At 39.3% G+C, this 24560-nt stretch overlaps 2 protein-coding genes across 5 annotated transcripts in view; both read right to left on the reverse strand.

Moving 5' to 3' along the window:
* Positions 1-1137: 1137 nt before the first annotated feature.
* Positions 1138-6571, reverse strand: LOC136176974 (immunoglobulin lambda-1 light chain-like). 2 transcript variants are annotated; one of them, XM_065953514.1, is made up of 5 exons: positions 6368-6560; positions 4648-4956; positions 4496-4546; positions 2843-2911; positions 1138-2651 (listed from the first exon to the last, which is right to left on the reverse strand). In XM_065953514.1, exons 1-5 carry the CDS (start codon positions 6486-6488, stop codon positions 2518-2520), a joined length of 684 nt encoding a protein of 227 aa, XP_065809586.1. In that variant the 5' UTR covers positions 6489-6560; the 3' UTR covers positions 1138-2517. The 2 variants fall into 2 exon arrangements, with proteins under 2 accessions (XP_065809586.1, XP_065809587.1); XM_065953515.1 differs by lacking the exon at positions 2843-2911 and having other exon boundaries at positions 6368-6571.
* A 9018-nt stretch (positions 6572-15589) lies between these two features.
* The window catches only part of LOC110003702 (uncharacterized), a 54964-nt gene continuing 45993 nt past the window's right edge, over positions 15590-24560 (reverse strand). For all 3 annotated transcript variants that reach the window (XM_065953513.1, XM_065953512.1, XM_065953511.1), the window contains exons 5-7: positions 17822-17896; positions 16614-16682; positions 15590-16419 (exon numbers count right to left, since the gene is read on the reverse strand). In XM_065953513.1, coding sequence (XP_065809585.1) covers positions 16286-16419; positions 16614-16682; positions 17822-17896 — 278 coding nt within the window. In that variant the 3' untranslated portion in view covers positions 15590-16285. The remainder of the gene's footprint in view (positions 16420-16613; positions 16683-17821; positions 17897-24560) is intronic.

A 24560-nucleotide genomic window follows, 5' to 3' on the forward strand; every position in this document is an offset into this window, starting at 1 on the left:
ACACATCGGACATGTGGCTGCAGGAGCTGGGGATCGAACCCCAGACCTTCAGTTTGAGACAACCGACTCTACCAACTGATCCACTATATTGTACAATATTGACTGATTTCAGGAATAAAATCTTTATCCTTACAAATAATGGAAAGCTGAAACTTTGAGATACAAACAGTAGTGATGCAATGTGTTGCTGCTGCCACTAGAGGGCAGCAGCTTTAATCTTTACAGACAGGAGTACAGTCATGTTCACTGTATGAGCTGATAATATAGGAAACATCATAATAGTTTATCATATAACGATCATATGTATGACTTGTGGTTTTGTCCTGAAAAAAGGTTTTTCATGACAGAACAAACGTGTGTAATGTTGCCAGTTTGTTAGTTTGATCAAACTTTGTTGATTTTGATCTTTTGTTTTAAACTTTTAACTAATGTAAAGTGTCTGTAAGTACTTGAAAGCTCTTTATAAATGAAATGTATTATCATTATTTCTTATTTAACAAGCCAATGAATTAGTTAATGACCCAACAAATGAATATATACATTTTAGCTGTCGACACTTTATCACTCAGGTGCGTCTCCTTTACTGAATAAATATACACAAACTCTGAGAACATTGCCTCAAGGTGGGTCGACACTGTTGGTCTTCAGTTCATGTGAAGGGAAGGTTTTTTATGTAACAATAAAGACAAGACAATAAAGTACAGAGTGTGAGAACAGTTCATCAGTGTGTGCAGCAGCAAATATGAATCTGTGGTTATTAGGGTTTAGAAAAACAGTTTACAGCAAATCAACACTTCCTCCCCTGCAGCAGGCAGGCTGTGTGGGTTTCCTGCTCTGCTGCCTCTTCTCTGTTAGCGAAGGGTTTTCAGTTTAATCACACAGCGACAGTTACGACCATCAACTCTGGTTAAAGCATCATTCCAGGAACTTCAGTTTGATTTTAATGCTCAGAACTCTCAATATCAGCTTTCTGTCTAACTCTGTTTTATTATTTAACATCAATGCAGAGAAAAAATAAATAATATATACTTGTATACAAATTTAGACAAGAACAAGAAAACATGAAGCTATAATATATATGTTTATTTAAAGCTACTTATAACAAAGTCAAATTACTCATGACCAAAGACGCTGATCGTGTTTTTACATATTTATTGTGAAGCGAAATGAAATCCTTAAAAGCACAGACTTTTATTTAAAAAGAAAAAGAAAACACTTACAGCTCCTTTCATACACCAAAGACACATCTTTTACTCTTTTATTTGATTTAGCTTTATATTTATGCTGGTATGTAACAGCATTTCTACACTTCTTGACAGTAGCAGTACTGCTGTTTATGTGGGTTTTATAAACAATAATGCACCAATAACACCAAGACAAATTCCTTCTATATGCGATACAATCTGATAGATGTTTGTGTTATATATGTAACATTAAGTGGGGTACACACAACAAGATAATCGGGCCGATTTCGGGGCTGATGCTCCACTTCTGACCAAATTCAGCAAAAGCCTGATTATCTGACAGTTCCAAAGATTATCTCACCAGATGTTCCTGTGGTGTAAAGTGTGTGATTTTAACCTTGGTGACCCAATTTTAAATTGTCAGACATCCTGTTGTGTTGGGAGAACACCGAGGACGGCCGATCATGGACTCTGTGAATTGTCACTTTAAACAGAATAGCCAATCGGGAAGCAAACTGACTGAAGCCAGAAGCAAAACAAACATAACCATGGCAACGACAGAAAACACAAAGCATAAAGTTAGATGGATGTCATAAATGGAGGAGCAACTTGTTGATTTGTTGCAACAACACAAGTGTTGCAACAACACAAGTGTTTACACAACGTGTCGGTAAAACGAAGCGCAATCCAACTGACAAGGACAGGAGTACCAGCTACCAGCTAGCCACATTTAGCTTGACCATCATGTTTGTTTACTCTTAAATCGCATCTTACTGTGCAAGATGACGAGTTCTGAGAGTGGAGACTGTTGTTGAATGAATCTGTGAGTGTGTGGTGTGTTGAGTCGGTCATCTCGTTGCCATCCACACACACTATAAGAACTGAACTGGTAAATCTTTCATTACTTGTCGTCATGTGTGGGCTCTCACATTAGCCAGGCCTTACTTGGCAATAAAAGTTATTCTGATTCAGTTGCTGATTGTCAATGACCCCAAGCTTACAACAGTAGCAGGATGTTAAGCCTGGTGATGTACTTTTAAATAATCTGCTTGACTCATTTTCATTTTTGTTAAATGTCTGTGAACTACAGGAGTAAGAAGATAAACCATAAGATTGAGGTATTAGACTTCATAGACAACATTTTGGACTGCTGATAAAAGCTGTAAATGGAATAAATTGATAAAGGTAGCCCACCCTGCAGTACGTTCATTTATGTACAAAAAACACAGTGTCATCAGCATAGAGCTTTACTTTTTCACAAACAAGCTTCTTTCATAAAAACTACAAAAACACTACGGCACGTAACATCAGAAGTAAATCAGTCAGCACATGTTCAGTGGATGGACGGTTTGTTGTTTCTGAAGATCCTCAGCAGAGAGAGTCCACAGCAGTACACCAGACTCTTCAGTATCAGCACCGTGTACAGCAGCGTCAGCAGCTTCACCTTGCACTGAGACTGAAAGGACACTGACAGACAAAAAGACATGGCTTAAGCTTTCCAAATATAGAGAGTCATTTCATCCAAGGATAATTGACCACATGAAAAAATATTCCATCAGGCCCCACTACTTCAGTTTGAAATCTTATCTTTAAAAATAACAGAATCAATTTCTTATTTCCCAGCAGTTGAACATGTCATTAAACGCAACGCAGCTCACCTCCTTCTCCCGCGTCCTTTGAGGCTGGTTTGGCTGTGGGTGCCTGGGCTGCTGAGCTTGAAGCTGGATCTGTTTGGCACAAGGCAGGAGCAGGAGAAAAGATTAAGAACAGATAGCTGCTAAAATGTTTAGCTGCTTTGGTAAACAGTCAGTGTAAATAAGAGAAAAACACAGAAGAATAAATTAAGTAACAAATGTTTGGTTCATTAAATTTGTCTTTGCTTTCAGGTTAATTTCCAACACCAAACCACACCGAGCTTTCTTTAGCCTCTTTCCCACACACTCCAGAAAATATCTAGAACATTTCAGAACAGTCTGCCCCTGAGTTGTTTGTTCAAACATGAACCTCACAGTGGGAGACTATCCCTGTTGGACCGGAGGGAGGGTGTCAGAGGCAGGACGTGTCGTAAAATGGCAGACAGCAACAGAGTCTGATGTAATGAAACATTGGGTAAATTAAATCAACTCTGTCTTTCCCTTTCCTAGAAAAGCTTATTTATGCCTTTGTCTTTACACATTTGGACTACTGCAACGCTCTTTTCACTTCACGCCTCAGTCAGTCCTCGATGGCTAGACTCCAGCATGTGCAGAAAGCTGCTGCCCGGATTTAAACCAATACAAATCACAGGTTCCACATTACCCGGATCCTTTCCCCCCTCCATTGGCTGCCCGTTACATACAGGATTGATTCTAAGATTCTTTTAATAACTTTTAAAACAGAACAGGGTCTGCCCACCACTTTACAGAACTTTTGACTCCTTATGCTCCAAACCGAGATCTCAGATCATCAAGAGCACCTTTATTCATCGTTCCTAGGTCAAGTCTGGTAACAAAGGGCGACTACGCATTTGCCATCACAGCCTCTAAGCTCTGGACATCTCTACCTGAAGACATTAGGCTGGCAAACTCCTGTAACTGTTTTTAAATGTTTGCTTTAAAAAAAAATGTTTGTACGAAGGCCTTTTTTTAAGGATTGAGTAGAAACTAATGTCCTGCTTTAATTGATTTAATAAAGTCTTATTCATAATTTCTTTTCTCACCAATGTTTAATCCTGTGTATTTTGTGAAGCGCTTAAATATACAAATATAAAAATTAAAAAAATTATATATATATATAAAATATATAAAATTCAATGTTTTATTTTTCATTGTCTGCATTCTGTAAAGCACTTTGTAACCTTGTTTAGATACGTGCGATATAAATAAAGTTATTATTATGATGACAGTGGTTGATTTTATCAACACTACATGTAGTTCAACATGTCCATCGTATCCTCCTGCTCAATTGTAATGCATTGTCCTGAATATTTCTTGCTGTATTTACACGTTGTCTCACCTGACTTCTTCAGAAAACTCTCTCGGAGGCTAGCAGGAGATAATCTGTGTTAAGTCGTGGTGAAAAAAACCCTAGCCGTGTGCACTCACCAAAGCAGCTCAACCCAAAAATTTCAGCCTGCACCTAAGACAGATTGGTCCTCACTTTTCTCTTCCAAACAGCTCCCCTTGGAGGCATCGAAATACAAACTAAATCGGCCCTAAAACTGAACCTTCTGGTGCACCAGAGGTAATGTAAGTAGAGGGAAAAGAGTAATAATGTATGTTGACTGAGGTGGTTTGTTCTTAAAGGTAAGAGTAAACAGATTTTGATCTTACTGTCAGTCGGCTCTCTCTCTGGAGGACTGGAGGTCGTAGGAACTGGGACCTCTGTCAAACAGAAGGAGTTAAAAATAAACATCAGTCCTCTGCTCCATCATCTCCACATGAAGCTGAATCACTGCTGAATGCAGACACCAACCCTTCATTACCTATTTCTGTTTGAGCATTCACTGTGCCCCCCTGATGCTGCACTGAGCAGAGGTATCTATAGGTGTTGTACTCTCTCAGAGGGATCGTCAAGATGGAGGCGCTGCACCCCGACTCCCTCAGCTCCTGCCGCTTCGCCTTAGCAGGGTGCGCATCCTGCAGAGGACCGCTCCCTTTCTGTTTTTTCCACGAGATCTGGACCAGAGGAGGAAACATGGCTGAGGCCACACACAGTAGAGAGCTCTTCTCCTCCAGCTGGGCTCTCGATGCTGCCGGGTACACGCTCACCACGGGCTCCACCACCTGCTTATCTTTGAAAGAGCAACAACACACACACAATTATTCTAAAATTCTATAACTTCCACTTTGAACTTCCAACCCTATTTAATAAAAAATTGGGATGTCGTGTAAAATGTAAATTAAAAAAGAATGTGATGATTTTCAAAACACTAAAACCCCTGGTTCAATAGAAAATACCACAAAGATAACTGATATATTTTATTGTTTTTGGAAAATGGATACACCCATTTTTAACTTGACGCCAAAGTAGCATGTTTTAAAATAGCGGTCAAAAGAACATCCCAGAGGATCAAGAACCTGTTCATAAACAGGTCGGATATGTTGAGACAGTGTTATCATCTGAGATAAAAATGTATTCTGTAGAACAAAGTTGGTTGGTCTTCTCTGGCACAGAGACGTGATAAACACGTATGTATGTCTTTAAATCACTTATTGGACGTACACCATCTTATATAACATCTCTGCTGAACTGGACCAAACTCACTCTACTGATCGCCTTTTGCTTCAAGTCCCGCGGGTCTTTTATTAACTTGGAAAAATCTGCATTTAGTTTTTCTGCTCCAAAAATGTGGAAAAATTCACAACACACTCTAATGATGGAAACTCGTGTTTCTCTTGGACAAATAAAGACAATGATCTCAAACCACTTTACCACACTGCGATTGTTTCTACTGAGAATCATTCGACCCGTCTTTGTTGTTTTATTTGTGCTCTTTTTTTTGTATCACTACATCATTATAAATGAGGGAAACCTCAATGATCTGATGATGAAATTAAATTTTCCCAATCACGCTAACCAAATAATTAAATTAAATTAAATGTGTCTTTCTAGAAAATAAATTGTGCATAACAGCAAATATAAAATTGTCATCACCGTTGTGTTTACCACCCGGCATCTATTATTTAACACACTGTTTAGAATCTGTAGATATATGTGTGAGTAAAGATAGAAACATGTGTGTCTATTAAACATAATGTTACATGCCGTGTAGGACATTAAATAGCCTAAGTGCTATAATATTACATGTGATATATTTAAGGGTCTTATTTCGAAACCAGGTTCATTATTTAATCACATAAAAAGCATATGCTCCATTAAATAAAAAGCTATTTTAACAAGATACATTTTTGTACTTCTTCATAATTGAATCCGTATTTCATGTTTGTTTGTGTTTTTGTCAAAAGCTGCTGCTGACTCACAGAGAGAATCCAAAACATATTTGTAATAATACAGTTACAGACCTTTCTTAAGAAACGTGTTTATCACACGAAGAAAGAAATAATGACTTCAGATGTGACATTTAAACTTCTTTCAGGTACTATGAGTTCTCTATAAAACATTAAATAACACAACAGCATATAAGCCCTAAAGCAGCAGACTTTAATTTAAAAACAATGGATTAATAGATGTTTTGTTCTTACCTGTTACAAACAGTTTAGTTCCAGAGCCAAAGATGCGCACCCCACAGTGAAACAGACTGATACAAAAACCCCGTCTGCTGCTGAATACAAGTTCCTGTATCAAGTTATGAGCCAGGATCATATTTCAGCTCCCTCGTGTGTTTCACATCAACATGTTTTTTTTAAATTCTCCAGCAGTGTAATGTCTGTCACTCTTCTACTTTAGTGTGTAGACAGTTCTATGGACTAATGGTGCATTCATGTGATGTTGGACACATCGGGAAAACAAGTTTCTGAGTTGGAAAAGGAACATGAACGCTTTCTTAAGTCGGGGAAACAACTCTAAAACTCGTAAAAGAATTATGAGCCTGACATGACGTCAGAATCGTCATCACATGGGGGGTGAAAGATGTTTAGTTAATGTTAAGATACTTTATATTAATTCACTGATTGTTCATCAATGTTGTAATCGTATATAACTAGTAACGAAGAAATTCCTCACATCGTCTCCGTAGCATCCACAAAGTTTGTTGTTGTTACAACATTCAAATCTGAAAGCATGTGAACACACTGAAGTCAGAAGAACGATTTCCCAGCTTGGAAGCTTGGACCATCCGAGGAGCAGCACCTGAATGCAACATTTCCTTTGAGCTCGGAAGTCAGAAATTCTCTGTTGTTGGCCCAATATGTCATCTTGGAGCACCCCCTTGAATTTGGAAATCTGACTTAGTAACTCCTTCTGTACTGTATTTGTCTCTGTTTCTCATGTCTGTGCTTTTTTTGGGGGGTTGTCTTATATTTATTTTTCGCTGCTGCCATTTTGGCCAGGCCTTGCTCAAAAAAGAGGTCATTTGATCTCAAGCAATTTTGCCTGGATAAAGGTTAAATAAAATAACTCTGACAACCTTTAGTAGCCCGAGTTAAAATCCAACATGGCTGCTACGTGCATCAACAGTAACGTTTAAGTTTAACTATTGTATTTATTAGCATCTTAGTCCTCTTCATGTGTAATTAAATACATAGTAGCATGCTACGATAATAGCATGCAAATTCTATCTCTGGCACAAAATATCACGTAGTGTGTTGTCGCCGTCAGGTATAAGCTAACAAAACAAAGGAACTCCTGGAGGCAACCATGTTGCTTGTTCAACTTGCTGCCAACTTGCAACTGAAATGTTGTTTACGTCGTTGTTAATTAATTCCTAGTTGCAAGATCTGAGTTCTGAGGTAAACAGAACCCACCAAAAACCTGGATAAAACTGAGAGAGGTATGAGCAGAAACCTCCAGTGTTTAAAAATGAAGCCAGTGTGGAAGTGCAAACTCCTGCAGTTTGTCCATTGTCCACTAGAGGCTGGCTCCAGGAACACTGGAAGTCACATACAAACCACAGCCAAAAAGCGTTTTTTACATAAACATGTTTTCCATGTTTTTCTTTTTGTACTTTGGAATTACCTGTGACTAATTATCCCTTTTCTTCTTTTTCCCCAGTGCCTCCAACCAACGAGCTCCAGCGCCTCACCACCCAGCCTCTCATTCAAGCCTCACCTCTTTTACCCACCACCCTGTTTTCTGGTCTTGCTTTTGGGTCCACTTAAAACCTTTTTAAGGTCATAACAGAATAATCTGGCCACCATGGACCCAGCAGACCAAGACCCCCTTGACCAGGCCCTCTCCAGTCAAGGAGCCCTCATTGGAAGACATGACAATATGCTACAGGAAGTTACGGAATCTCTACAGAGTCTCCAAAGGAACATCTCCCACATCAACTCTCAGCTCACACAGCTTTCAGTTCAAGCTGCTACTCCTGGTACATCACTGTGAACCTCTGTGAGTAACCCTACTGCTACACCAGTTCCTCAAGCTCCCTCCCCCACCCACCTCAGAAAACCATTTGTGCCCCCACCTGAACAGTATTCTGGTGATTTAGGTTCTTGTGGCTGCTTCCTTCTTCAGTGCTCTCTAGTGTTTGACCAACAGCCTTCTAGTTATCCTTCTGACAGATCTAGGATAGCTCATGTTATGAACTTAATTTTGTCTTTGCTTTCAGGTTAATTTCCAACACCAAACCACACCGAGCTTTCTTTAGCCTCTTTCACACACACTCCAGAAAATATCTAGAGAATTTCAGGACAGTCTTACTGGGTTACGGGGTAAAGCGGGTCAGTGGGATACAGCTTTGTGGGCGAATAAGTCACCAGTTGTAGAATCTTTTTCTTTATTCTCATTTGAGTTACGTAAAGTTTTTGATCATCCTGTTCAGGGTCAGGAGGCAGCTAAATGCCTGTTGTCTCTTCGTCAAGGTTCCCAGCCAGTAGCTACTTTGTCTGTTGATTTTCGGATTTTAGCTTCAGAGAGTGGGTGGGATGAGTTGGCACTTATGGCTGTTTTTGTTAAAGGTCTGTCTGAGGAGCTAAAGGACGAATTAACTTCCCGAGATGAACCTAATTCACTCGAGGATCTCATTTCTCTAGTTAGTAAGATCGACAACAGGCTTAGGGAAAGACACAGGGAGAGAGTTAGCCGACCCCGTAGGTTTGCTCCCACCCTGCACACTCAGGCTTCCCGGACTTCCAGTCCACCCCCTTCTCCACTTACAAATCCTCTAGTGCCCCCTGCAGCTTTGGAGGAGCCCATGCAATTGGGAAGAGCCCGCCTGACTCCCAGTGAACGCCAACGACGCATGCACCTCAAGCTGTGCATTTACTGTGGCCAAGCTGGTCACTTCCTGGCTTCCTGTCCTTCCATGCCAAAAGGAAGGGCTCATCAGTAGGAGAGAGCGCACTGGTGAGCCGAACCTCCTCTACCCCCTGCTCTCCATTTCAGATCACCTTACCTGCCTCCATCCATTGGACTAATCACTCCCTCCCTGTCAGGGTGTTAATTGACTCCGGAGCCGATGACACCACCCAGCCTCTCATTCAAGCCTCACCTCAATAAATACCCCTTTTACCCACCACCCTGTTTTCCGGTCTTGCTTTTGGGTCCACTTACAAACTTTAAAGTCATAACACCGGTGTTAAAGTTTAAAGAGAGACTGTGTTAGCAGAATGTGTGTGTGGTTGTCATAGTTACAACAGATGTTGAAAGCTGGTGACACAGTTGACCTGACCGATTGAAGAACTAGGTGGGACGTTCTGGAACAGTGCTAAACTGGTTTAAGTCTTACTTTAAAAGACTGGGACTACTTTGTGAACACAAAAATGACATGTGGAGTTTCCCAAGGCTCCATCCTGGGGCCTCTTCTGTTTAACATGTACATGCTCCTATTGTCAACAGGCAGCCATGACCCCTAAATCCTTAGATTTTTGAAGCAAACTAACAAACATACTTTAACACCCCATCCATCACCTTAAAATACAGCAGAACTTCTGAGTTGTGCTGGAGGGGATGTGGACTAGTGGGGGATTTTACACACATATTCTGGGACTACCTGGAAGTTGTAGACTTTTGGAAAAATGTCCAAAAAGAAAGAAGTCAGATTCAATCTAATCTTGGATCCTTCACTCTTTATGTTGGGTAAAGCTCCTGATACCAACATGGACAGAGACTTGATTTCCTTGCTTAGATTTTTGCATAGAAAACAATACCAGCATCCTGACTGAAACCACAACCTCCCAACCTAACTCAGTGGAGACACAGATTAAAACATTAAAACACAGCCAGATTACAGCTGAAAACAAAGTTTTAAAGTCAGTGTAACACATTATAATAAGGTGCTTGAAACACGCATTAATAAAAGGTAATAAGTCACTTTTAAGACCTTATTAGATTCTTATTAACACAAATAAGTCTCAATAGGTGTTAAGAGAGGCATAATTAACACATTTATTATGTCTTATAAGACACTTATAGGCTCTTATTAGAATGTTTTATCTGTGTATTAAATATAAAATAAGTTCTAAAAAGAAACACCTGATAAGTATAATTTTAAAATGAAGGCGTCCCGTCAGCAGTGATAGAATAAATCCCTCAGTGTTTGTGACTCTGGCTGAGATGGAGGTGAAACATGTGAACCTGGGCTGTGGTTCACTGCTCTCTTCCTGTAACTAACTCTGAGTGACATCTGTTCATGTGTTGGTTTTTGTTCAGGCAGCTCGCTTCATTTCTCACTGTGGAGATCGCTACTACCCCAACAGGAGCAGTAATATGTGGCTGAATGAAAGTCTTTAACTCTCTTGATCTGCAGCTCCCAGCCTTTCTTTTTCACAGCTGAGAAATCATCTTGCTGTGGATGATTGTAGCCTTTCTTTAAAGCTCCATCTCTCCTGTCAATACGAAGAATCACTCTGAATGTTTCTGTGTCTTTCTTTTGGTACCAGTATACGTAGTTATTGTAACACTGATGAGTGCCTCCACAGCTGAAGGAGACTTCTTCACCGACTCTCCTGGTCAATGATAAATCATCCTGAATCAGCTCGGCTGCCATGGAAACCAGCGCTGCAGAGAGAGGGTCAGACAGGTGAATGTTAGTGTGACGGTGTTTGGTAAAGGTAGAGTTTGTGGGCTCCTGATTGGCCGGAAACACTCACCTGAACACAGGCAGCACAGGGCGGCGGCTGGGAGGAGAAGCATTTTGGACCTGCGATGTTTCCTCTGGTGAACCCGAGGAGAAGTGACGCTGTGACGCTGCAGAGGACAAACAAGGACGAGCTGAGAGATCAGACGAGGAACACGTGGTTTCTATCAGAGGCCTCAGATCTCCCATCAGCCCCTGATTCTATTCAAAGTTCTGAAAGTCTGCAGGAAGTTAAGAATCTGAATATTTATATAACTTTTTTTATTGCATAATTTGAAACTCTTTTATTTACCTCTGCAGGTGTTTTTTGTAACTTAATTATATATAGATGTTTAATGTCTGTTCTTATTTCTGCTGCTGATGTAAAAGAAGGAGACAAACAGCATGTCTTTGCTGATTTCATGAATTCAGAAAATGTATTTTCAAACTTCTTCAAAAGGAATAACTCTGTTTGCACTGATGAAGTCTGTTTTCATACCTTCAACATTTCTTTAAGAGGTCTTTTTCTTCACACTTTGATGTTTCTTATGATGAAAACTTTAAAATATTAACAACAAAAGACACATCTGATATAACATGAGTCTTTAAAGTGTTACCTCAGTGTCACATCTTTAAATAAACTCCTCCTTCATGACTGTTTGTTGGATTTCAAACACGTTTTTTCAGAAGGTGGATCTCTGTGTGTCTGTGTCTAACTTAAAGGAGAAAGAGCACCACCTTATGGTCAGTTTGGGGAACTGCAAAGGTACCTTGATGATGCTGGTAGTAGTATTCAGGACAAGGGGAAACCTCTGGTGTTGAAAAATAAAGCAATCCTGCAGTTCCTCGAGGGTCTGCTTGAGGCTGGAAGTCACATACACACCCATTCAAAAGTCTGTTTTTACAGCAGAGATTAACAAGTTTACAGTCTGGTTCATGTCTCTATCAGCTGTTACTGGACGGGGGAATTTTATTTATGTTTAGACATGTATTAGTGCTGTCAGCATTAACTAGTTCATTGTGAGTAATCTCATGTTATTTTGTCCCTTCAGGCTCTCCGTAGATAGTGGTCCTCAGTGTCTCCCTGTAGTCTCAGTGATGTAAAAGAAGAACACTGCTGCATCTTTGAATGTCTCATTTCACTTTAACAAACTCTCAGACAGATCAGCTGATGAGTCCAAATTCACTCAAACAAAATAATTTGTTGGCTGAACGTAATAAAAGTATGGAAACCATTTCCATCAAATTAAAATGTGTTCTTTTAGCATCAAGGAATTTTGTTAAGTCAACATAAAATAATTAGGATGGGTCAGCTGAATGTGTTTGTGTTATTGTTTTTTATTCATTATGGTTCAGGCCTATCTTATTTTAAAATGTTAATTAATGTATTCTACTAGGTGTGGACTAACGTGACTTACTCAAGTTGTTTTAACTTCTTTACTCTGGTTGCGTCCGACTCCTTTTAGTCGTGTTGGTCCAACTTATTTTAACGTGGTAAAAAATGCATGCCAACAAAAGCCATCATTTAAAGCTAAACTCAAATAACCTTTTCTTTAAACCTTTCAAACAATGTATACTTTGAAAGAAATAACTTAAACAGAAGTTTAATAAAATGTTTACAGCCTGGTTGGAGTCAAAGATAAAATATCACAGACCCAACGTGATCATGTTGCAACAGATCTGTATTTGCCAAGTTATAAACAAAGAAGCTTAACAGGAAAATACAACACAGAGTTTCCTCCTTTAAAGTGACAGCAGATTGGACATTTGTGCTATATATAAAATAAAACCAAGACAATTTAAAGATTCAGTAGTTCACAGAGTACTCCATAAAAAAGAAAGATGTCTTTTGTAATTGGTCCAGATAATTTTACAGACAACGCTTGAACATATCACACTAGTGGGAACAAAGGGGAGACCTCATCTAGTCCATCTGATCAAGCCTGATGTGATGAGAAAAAAGATCATACCTTGTATTGCATCATCAGTTTTTCTGGTTCTTCATTCACGTAGACAGAAAAACCTCTAAGGATGTAAATAAGGAAGAACAGAAACAGCATTAGGAGCATTATCTTAACCAGCCATCACAGTGAGTGTCACACATCTGATACATCTTCTAACTAGCTTCACAATGAGTGATCATTAAAGCCCTCTCTCATACACACTTACACAATAAAAGGTTATAAAAAACAAAAATATTAAAAGGAAGAGAGAAATCTTTCCATCAGATGGAGTTCACTGAAAGAAGGATGGATGTTCAGGTTTTGCTGCGTTCCTCAAAGAGCAGGTTTTTTAACAAGAGACCGGGTGTGTCTCAAACAAGAAACATTAATAATAGTTGAACTTGAGCCTTCTCTTGGTGGTTGATATATTTACTTTGACCGTTACCTCAAACAAAACCACAAAAATGATGCCTTAACTATCTCTTAAATCTAAGAGAAGGCTCTCTCCATCAGGTAAAAATCTCTTCTTTGCCCCTCCCCCCGTCATGAGCCTTTCCCCCCCTGATTCTCTGTAAGTACGGATGAAAGTCGTTTACAAGGACAGGATTTATCAAACAGGGTTCATCCAAAGAGATACCTTTCATCAGAGTTCCTGTTCATCTACCTTATAGGGACCATGTTCCTGTTTACCTACCTTACACGGACCATGTTCCTGTTTATTAACCTTACAGGGACCATGTTCATGTTCACCTACCTTACAGGGACCGTGTTCCTGTTTACTAACCTTACAGGGACCATGTTCATGTTCACCTACCTTACAGGGACCATGTTTCTGTTTACTAATCTTACAGGGACCATGTTCCTGTTTACTAACCTTACAGGGACCATGTTCCTGTTTACTAACCTTACAGGGACCATGTTCCTGTTAATCTACCTTACAGGGACCATGTTCTTATTTACTGCTCGAGAATAATGGGACAGGTAAACAACATAATTCTATTCAGATTTTTTTTAAAGGTGTTTATCCCAAGAAAAGGATGTCTCCCTCTGCTTTTGCTCTACTCCCTTTATGAGCCGGGTTTTCCATGTTTTTCTAGTTCCTTTCTCCATCAAGGATCTTCTCAGACAGGGTTTATGTAAGTTTATGTCCCCAAAAATCATCTGTACATCTTGGAGGACTCTCCACATGTCCCTATCTCTTTTCTTCTAGACAAATGTGACCCCAAAATGCACCAACCATTTCCCAACATTATGTGGACCATGGCTCACTACTCCCATTATCCTTTCTTGGGTCTTCTCAGGAGGAGTTTATTTCCCCAGAGAAAGCGCTCTCCCTTGTGGGCAGACTATCTGCACATCCCCATCTACCCGTCATTTACCTTTTTTAATATTGTTTTTGTTTATCAAGCATCTCATGTTGACCTTTGTTTGCATACCAACCTAACATGGAGAGTTTATCTAGATTTGTTTCCCAGGGGAAGGATCTTTCCCTTGGGGATGGCCCTCATCTTGCCTACCTCTTTAATACCATACATGTTTTCTCTGTGCTTTTACACCACAGGTCACACCTACACATTCAAACACTGATGGTAGAGGCTGCTGTGTAAAGAGTCCATCAGAATTAACCACTCCATTCATACACATGCATACACTGTTGACGAAGCAGAGGGAGCAACTTGGGGTTAAGTGTCTTGCCCGAGAACACATCGGACATGTGGCTGCAGGAGCTGGGGATCGAACCCCAGACCTTCAGTTTGAGACAACCGACTCTACCAACTGATCCACTATATTGTACAATATTGACTGATTTCAGGAATAAAATCTTTATCCTTACAAATAATGGAAAGCTGAAACTTTGAGATACAAACAGTAGTGACGCAATGTGTTGCTGCTGCCACTAGAGGGCAGCAGCTTTAATCTTTACAGACAGGAGTACAGTCATGTTCACTGTATGAGCTGATAATATAGGAAACATCATAATAGTTTATCATACAAAGATCATATGTATGACTTGTGGTTTTGTCCTGAAAAAAGGTTTTTCATGACAGAAAAAATGTGTATAATGTTGCCAGTTTGTTAGTTTGATCAAACTTTGTTGATTTTGATCTTTAAAGTGTCTGTAAGTACTTGAAATATCTCCATGAATGAAATGTATTATCATTATTTGTTATTTAACAAGCCAATGAATTAGTTAATGACCCAACAAATGAATATATACATTTTAGCTGCCGACACATTATCACTCAGGTGCGTCTCCTTTACTGAATAAATATTCACAAACTCTGAGAACGTTGCCTCAAGGTGGGTCGACACTGTTGGTCTTCATTTCATGTGAAGGGAAGGTTTTTTATGTAACAATACAAAAGACAATAAAGTACAGAGTGTGAGAACAGTTCATCAGTGTGTGCAGCAGCAGATATGAATCTGTGGTTATTAGGGTTTAGAAAAACAGTTTACAGCAAATCAACACTTCCTCCCCTGCAGCAGGCAGGCTGTGTGGGTTTCCTGCTCTGCTGCTTCTTCTCTGTTAGCGAAGGGTTTTCAGTTTAATCACACAGCGACAGTTACGACCATCGACTCTGGTTAAAGCATCATTCCAGGAACTTAAGTTTGATTTTAATGCTCAGAACTCTCAATATCAGCTTTCTGCCTAACTCTGTTTTACTATTTAACCTCAATGCAGGGAAAAAATTAATAATATATACTCGTATAAAAAGTTAGACAAGGACAAGAAACTATGAAGCTATAATATACAAGCTTATTTAAAGCTACAAAGTCAAATTACTCATGACCAAAGACGTTGATCGTGTTTTTACATATTTATTGTGAAGCTAAATGAAATCCTTAAAAACACAGACTTTTATTTAAAAAGAAAAAGAAACACTTACAGCTCCTTTCATACACCAAAGACACATCTTTTACTCTTTTATTTAATTTAGCTATATATTTATGCTGGTATGTAACAGTAGTTCTACACTTCTTGACAGTAGCAGTACTGCTGTTTCTGTGAGTTTTATAAACAATAATGCACCAATAACACCAAGACAAATTCCTTCTATATACGATACAATCTGATAGACGTTTGTGTTATATATGTAACATTAAGTGGGGTACACACAACAAGATAATCAGGGCGATTTTGGGCCCGATTCCCCCCTTCTGACTAAATTCAATAAAAGCCTGATTATCTGGATGTTAAGCCCGGTGATGTAGTTGATAATCTGCTTGAATCATTTTCATTTTTGTTAAATATGTGTGATCTACAGGAGTAAGAAGATAAACCACAAGATTGAGGTATTAGACTTCTTAGACAACATTTTGGACTGCTGATAAAAGCTGGAAATGGAATAAAATGATAAAGGTAGCAGTACATTCATTTATGTACAAAAAACACAGTGTCATCAGCATAGAGCTTTACTTTTTCACAAACAAGCTTCTTTCATAAAAACTACAAAAACACTACGGCACATAACATCAGAAGACAATCAGTCAGCACATGTTCAGTGGATGGACGGTTTGTTGTTTCTGAAGATCCTCAGCAGAGAGAGTCCACAGCAGTACACCAGACTCTTCAGTATCAGCACCGTGTACAGCAGTGTCAGCAGCTTCACCTTGCACTGAGACTGAAAGGACACTGACAGACAAAAAGACATGGCTAAAGCTTTACAAATATAGAGCGTCATTTCATCTAAGGATAATTGACCACATGAAAAAAATATTCCATCAGGCCCCACTACTTCATTGTTTGAAATCTTATATTTCAAAATAACAGAATCAATTTCTTGTTTCCGTACAGTTGAACATGTCATTAAACGCAACGCAGCTCACCTCCTTCTCCTGCGTCCTGAAAGGCTGGTTTGGCTGTAGGTGGCTGGGCTGCTGAGCTTGAAGCTGGATCTGTTTGGCACAAGGCAGGAGCAGGAAAAAAGATTAAGAACAGATAGCTGCTAAAATGTTTAGCTGCTTTGATAAACGGTCGGCGTAAATAACAGAAAAACACAGAAGAATAAATTAAGTAACGAATGTTTGGTTTATTAAATTTGTCTTTGCTTTCAGGTTAATTTCCAACACCAAACCACACCGAGCTTTTAATAACTTTTAAAACAGAACGGGGTCTGCCCACCACATTCCAGAACTTTTGACTCCTTATGCTTCAAACCGAGATCTCAGATCATCAAGAACACCTTTATTCATCGCTCTTAGGTCAAGTCTGGTAACAAAGGGTGACCAGGCATTTGCCATCAGAGCCCCGAAGCTCTGGACATCTCTACCTGAAGACATTAGGCTGGCAAACTCCTGTAACTGTTTTTAAATGTTTGCTTTAAAAAAAATGTTTGTACGAAGGCCTTTTTTTTTAAAGATTGAGTAGAAACTAATGTCCTGCTTTAATTGATTTAATAAAGTCTTATTCATAATTTATTTTCTCACCAATGTTTAATCCTGTGTATTTTGTGAAGCACTTAAATATAAAAATATAAAAATTAAAAACATTACATATATATATATAAAATATATAAAATTCAATGTTTTATTTTTCATTGTCTTCATTCTGTAAAGCATTTTGTAACCTTGTTTAGATACGTGCGATATAAATAAAGTTATTATTATGATGACAGTGGTTGATTTTATCAACACTACATGTAGTTCAACATGTCCATCGTATCCTCCTGCTCAATTGTAATGCATTGTCCTGAATATTTCTTGCTGTATTTACACGTTGTCTCACCTGACTTCTTCAGAAAACTCTCTCGGAGGCTAGCAGGAGATAATCTGTGTTGGTGAAAAAAACCCTAGCCGTGTGCGCTCACCAAAGCAGCTCAACCCAAAAATTTCAGCCTGCACCTAAGACAGATTGGTCCTCACTTTTCTCTTCCAAACAGCTCCCCTTGGAGGCATCGAAATACAAACTAAATCGGCCCTAAAACTGAACCCTGTGGTACACCAGAGGTAATGTAAGTAGAGGGAAAAGAGTAATAATGTATGTTGACTTAGTTGGTTTGTTCTTAAAGGTAAGAGTAAACAGATTTTGATCTTACTATCAGTCGGCTGCAGAGTTGGCAGGTCTGTCGGCTCTCTCTCTGGAGGACTGGAGGTCGTAGGAACTGGGACCTCTGTCAAACAGAAGGAGTTAAAAATAAACATCAGTCCTCTGCTCCATCGTCTCCACATGAAGCTGAATCACTGCTGAATGCAAACACCAACCCTTCATTACCTGTTCCTGTTTGAGCATTCACTGTGCCCCCCTCATGCTGCACTGAGCAGAGGTATCTATAGGTGTTGTACTCTCTCAGAGGGATCGTCAAGATGGAGGCGCTGCACCCCGACTCCCTCAGCTCCTGCCGCTTCGCCTTAGCAGGGTGCGCATCCTGCAGAGGACCGCTCCCTTTCTGTTTTTTCCACGAGATCTGGACCAGAGGAGGAAACATGGCTGAGGCCACACACAGTAGAGAGCTCTTCTCCTCCAGCTGGGCTCTCGATGCTGCCAGGTACACGCTCACCACGGGCTCCACCACCTGCTTATCTTTGAAAGAGCAACAACACACACACAATTATTCTAAAATTCTATAACTTCCACTTTGAACTTCCAACCCTATTTAATAAAAAATTGGGACCTAGTGTAAAATGTAAATTAAAAAAAAATGTGATGATTTTCAAAACACTAAAACCCCTGGTTCAATAGAAAATACCTCAAAGATAACTGATACATTTTATTGTTTTTGGAAAATGGATACACCCATTTTTATCTTGACGCCAAAGTAGCATGTTTTAAAATAGCGGTCAAAAGAACATCCCAGAGGATCAAGAACCTGTTCATAAACAGGTCGGATATGTTGAGACAGTGTTATCATCTGAGATAAAAATGTATTCAGTAGAACAAAGTTGGTTGGTCTTCTCTGGCACAGAGACGTGATAAACACATGTATGTCTTTAAATCACTTATTGGACGTACACCATCTTATATAACATCTCTGCTGAACTGGACCAAACTCACTCTACTGATCGTCTTTTGCTTCAAGTCCCGCGGGTCTTTTATTAACTTGGAAAAATCTGCATTTAGCTTTTCTGCTCCAAAAACGTGGAATAATTCACAACACACTCTAAAGATGGAAACTTGTGTTTCTCTTGGACAAATAAAGACAATGATCTCAAACCACTTTACCACACTGCGATTGTTTCTACTGAGAATCATTCCGACCCGTCTTTGTTGTTTTATTTGTGCTCTTTTTTTTGTATCACTACATCATTATAAATGAGGGAAGCCTCAATGATCTGATGATGAAATTATATTTTCCCAATCACGCTAATGAAATAATCAAATTAAATTAAATGTGTCTTTCTAGAAAATAAATTGTGCATAACAGCAAATATAAAATTGTCATCACCGTTGTGTTTACCACCCGGCATCTATTATTTAACACACTGTTTAGAATCTGTAGATATATGTGTGAGTAAAGATATAAACATGTGTGTCTATTAAACATACCGGTAATTTTACGTGCTGTGTAGGACATTAAACAGCCTAAGTGCTGTAATATTACATGTGATATATTTAAGGGTCTTATTTCGAAACCAGGTTCATTATTTAATCACATAAAAAGCATATGCTCCATTAAATAAAAAGCTATTTTAACAAGATACATTTTTGTACTTCTTCATAATTGAATCCGTATTTCATGTTTGTTTGTGTTTTTGTCAAAAGCTGCTGCTGACTCACAGAGAGAATCCAAAACATATTTGTAATAATACAGTTACAGACCTTTCTTTAGAAACTCCTTTATCACACGGAGAAAGAAATAATGACTTCAGATGTGACATTTAAACTTCTTTCAGGTACTATGAGTTCTCTATAAAACATTAAAAAACACAACAGCATATAAGCCCTAAAGCAGCAGACTTTAATTTAAAAACAATGGATTAATAGATGTTTAATCTTACCTGTTACAAACAGTTTAGTTCCAGAGCCAAAGATGTACCACACAGTGAAATAGACTGATACAAAAACCCCGTCTGCTGCTGAATACAAGTTCCTGTATCAAGTTATGAGCCAGGATCATATTTCAGCTCCCTCGTGTGTTTCACATCAACATGTTTTTTTTTTATACTCCAGCAGTGTAATGTCTGTCATTCTACTACTTTAGTCCACATGAACTAATGGTGCATTCATATGGTGTCGGACACATCGGGAAAATACGTTTCTGAGTTGGAAAAAGAACATGAACGCTTGCTCAAGTCGGAGCAACAACTCGGAAACTCGGGAAAGAATTAAGAGCCCGACATGACGTCAGAATTGTCATCACATGAGGGGCAAAAAATGTTTAGTTAATGTTAAGATACTTTTTATTTATTCACTTATTGTTCATCAATGTTGTAATCGTATATAACTAGTAATGGAGACATTCCTCACATCGTCTCTGTAGCATCCACAAAGTTTGTTGTTGTTACAACATTCAAATCTGAAAGCACGTTAACACACTGAAGTCAGGTATAAGCTAACAAAACAAAGGAACCCCTGGAGGCGACCATGTTGCTTGTTCAACTTGCTGCCAACTCGCAACTGAAATGTTGTTTACGTTGTTGTTACGTCATACCCTGTTTCAAGATCTGAGTTCCGAGGTAAATAGAACCCACCATAAACCTGGATAAAACTGAGATAGGTATGAGTGGAAACCTCCAGTGTTGAAAAATGAAACCAATGTGGAAGTGCTAAATCCTGCAGTTTGTCCATTGTCCACTAGAGGCTGGCTCCAGGAACACTGGAAGTCACATACAGACCACAGCCAAAAAGAAGTTTTTACAGCAAAAACAAACACGTTTACAGCCTGGTACAAAAACCAAATATGTCTGATTAGTTATTGTCATCACATTCACTGTACTTGAATTCTTATTATAAAGGCTCAGTTTTGATTTTATGAACGATACGTGTTATCCATATTTAAGTGCGTAGCTGGCCTGATCGACAGGCGGGCATGATGTAACGGTTTGTCAAGAGTCTCAAAACCCGTCTCAGCTGTCAGTCTGTCGTTATGTTGACTGAAAGATATGGTGAGTCAGCATTTCCAGCATGGCGGCTGCTGCCGATGAGCCTCCGGAGTCCCCTGCAAGAACAAATAGCAGACGTCACTCAGGCTTCTTCCATTAATATTTACAGTCAATGGATAGTGTAGACAGTTGTACTGTTATACTGTTGTGACCCTTGAGTGTTGCCATACTCAGTGTAAGTCTCGTGAGACTTGGTAAGAATAAACAGGACTTAGAATATTATTGTTATGATGGCCTGAGTACGTTCGTCTGGCACGCTAACGTTCATGTGAATAAAAGTTACGTTGGGAACTCATTATGACTCAGTGTCAATAAAACTACAGATAGGAACCGGTGTTACAGTTTAAAGAGTTAGCAGAATCCGTGTGTGGTTGTCATAGTTACAACAGATGTTGAAGACAGAAAGTCTCCTTATCGATGCCTTCTTGTTTAGTTTTTCTTCATAGATATATCTAATGAGTGTTTTTGATGTTTGTATCTTTGCTCTGCTCAATTCAGCGTCATATTGCCTCTATCACTCTCTCTACCCCTCTCTCTGCTAAACCACAAACTTTTTGCGTACAGGTTACCCCTAGCTTCAGTCCGGCTGAGGGGTCTGGAGGAAAGCTAATGACACAGTTGACCTGACCGATTGGAGAACTAGGTGGGACGTTCTGGAGCAGTGCTTAACTGGTTTAAGTCTTACTTTAAAAGACTGGGACTACTTTGTGAACACAAAAATTACATGTGGAGTTCCCCAAGGCTCCATCCTGGGGCCTCTTCTGTTTAACATGTACATGCTCCTCTTGTCAACAGGTAGCCATGACCCCTAAATCCTTAGATTTTTGAGGCAAACTAACAAAAACTGATTCGTGAAATCAAGAGGGATATAGCTAGATGGGAAATTCTACCTCTGACTCTGATATGGAGAATATAAACTGTGAGAATGAAAATCCTACCATTTGTGTTCCAGTCGTTGCCTATAAGGGTTCCTAGCTAAATATTAAAAACACTGGACAAAATCATGTAAAAATGTCTGTGGCAAAATAAAAAAGCTAGAATTAAGTATACTTTCCTTCTTTGCTCGAAGGAGAAAGGAGGGTTACATTTACCAAACTTATTAAAGTACCACTGGGCAGCACAACTAAGGGCTATTATTATGTGGATAACCAGGCCCAGAGTGGCTAATCGGGAGAACCGGGACAATTCCCGGTAGGCCGTGCTGCCTCGGTACCGCGACAGTTTATAGATCAGACAGACTGTAGTCTTTGCGCAAGTAGCGTTTCACTATAGACCAGTTTCTGAAAGTGTGGGGCGCGTGTGCGCCTGAAAAACATGTAGAGCGCAGTGTTTCCCACTTGGGCCGGCTGTCAAGGTATATTAGCTTCCGCAAAACCCCTTTTCTCAAAAGCCTCTCTCCCTCATTTTGTCAAAAACGTGCATTAAAAGATAAAGGTAGGTTCGCGCACGTGAGAGGGAGAGAGAGAGCTTTACGGGTGACCGAAGAGTCGGGAACGTGCCATTACGCATAGGCCTTCAAGTGGACGGACAAGAAACAAAAAGTTAAATGGTAACACTTTATAATAACCATCATCTATAAAGGGTAAATAAGGGTAAATAGATAGAAAATTAACCATTAGTTAATAGTTATTTACTGTTAACAAACAATGAAATGATAGTTAATAATGCTTCCTAATCATTTGTAATGCTATAATTTATTTTATGTTAACAGTTTATTGATGCACACATTATAACATTTCATACAATTTATGAAGTGTTTATTAATGATGACCAAATGATTTATAAACCTTTAAGAGATGGTTTATAAAACATCTATAAACATTATAGAGACACATGGACCAGATATTTGTTGATGGTTTGTAAATATTTTATAAAGCGTCTATTAACATTATTTGGATGGTTATTATAAAGTTGGAACTGAAGATTATAATCCCTTACTGATACTTTGTAAAGCATCTATAAATATTTTAGATAGATAATTAATATTATGTCAATGATTAATAATTGGTTTGTTAACCATCTAAAAGCATTATCCACGCCATGTTTGTGCGCCCCATTAAATGTTACATAGATGACCTATAGAAAATATTTTTTTTGCACACCAATATCAGTATTGAAAACACTATATTTTACAAACCTGCTCAGAGATCCCCTGATTGTGATAGAGTGGAACGAATGACTGGGTAAAAAACAACATAATGTTTCTTTAGGACGCCTGCTTGATGATATTGCTAAGTGTAGCCCAGGTTTAACTATGACACTTTAATTTTAAAAACATTCCTTTATTTTAAAAATAACATATATGTAGTGGAGGTGTAACTCAAGATATAAAGTTATTGAAAGATGGTTAGAATTCCTTTTATGCCTAAACCTGTCTGATCAAGTCACTACTAAGAGTTAAATTTCTGTTGTTTTCTTTGAGTGATTTGATGAGTTTGCAAGTGAGCCAATCGGTGAACTCTATAAGTCAGCGAGCCGACCAATTGGCTAACAGCTAGCCTTCGCTCAGGCTCTGCCTTCTTATTCCCGCGCTCACTCTTTTGCCGCTGTAACGGGAGAGCTGCATTTACTCAGTATGGGCAATGTATATTGCCCATACTGAGGAGAGCTGTTCCTGAATCCACCGTCATCGCTGAGCTAAGGCAGTGAATTCAACTTCAGTGGTGAGTTCTTTATGTAGCCTGTTTGGCCGAAGTCGTTAGCATTTATGCTAATTATTGCTAATGGGTGTGTCCATGTTAAAGTGCTAACTGTTCAAAGCTAATGTGAGATTGTGGTATTAAAATGCTAATATGTTCATCAGCCATAATTAAGTTAGCGTGATTCAGTCTATTGATGTGGAGAAGATAATGATTTTGTCTGTTGGTTATAAAAGGGAAATGTTACTTTTCCATTCTGTTACTGATTATGGTGTTTTGTTAAATGAATGATGACATATCTGTTAAATTTAATTGTGTTTTATATGTTTATAGTGATTAAAGGAGCCTATTTTTAGTTCATTCTCTCCACTGTTACCAGTGCGGTGAGTTATATTTAAGCATGTAAACGTCTTTATGCCTCAGAGTTACATTACTATAGGTAAAGTTCTGATCCAAGATAACGGCGCCCTGCTCGGCTGCGGCTGCGGCTGCAGTGGCTCGTGATAGCAACAGGAATATAATGGCAAATAACCCAGTCAGTTCTGATAATTTCACAGTAAACCTGCAGCGTAGTTACTCTAAAGTCATATACGACCGCCAGGCAATTTTAGTTTTAGGTAATTCAAACAGTTTCAGTCCGGTAGATGCGACTACTCTGGACCTTCTACGTAGCCTCGGAATACTACGCCGGCTACATCCAGCGGCCTGTGAAGCAGCGGAGCCTCGTACCAGCGGTGTCCGCCAGCGGAGGAGACAGAAGCGGTGTGACCGGAAGCAAAAACGGGGATGCCGAGCGGGGCTAACAACCAAGCTAAAAGCTAACCCGCACAGAACGCCGCTTCCTTCCATCATGCTTTCTAATGTCCGCTCCCTGGAGAACAAACTGGACTACCTGAAGCTGGATTTAACTGCAAAACGGGAGATGAGAGACTGCTGCGCCATATTTCTCACAGAAACGTGGCTGAAACCATCCGTTCCAGATGAGGCAGTTAGCATAGAGGGGCTAACATTATTTCAGTCGGATAGGAGCAGCTCTCTCAGTGGTAAATCCTGAGGCGGCGGTGTTTGCATATACACCAACAACAACTGGTGCAAC

The sequence above is a fragment of the Labrus bergylta genome, chromosome 4 (genome assembly GCF_963930695.1).
Source record: "Labrus bergylta chromosome 4, fLabBer1.1, whole genome shotgun sequence".
NCBI classification, from domain to species: Eukaryota; Metazoa; Chordata; class Actinopteri; order Labriformes; family Labridae; genus Labrus; species Labrus bergylta.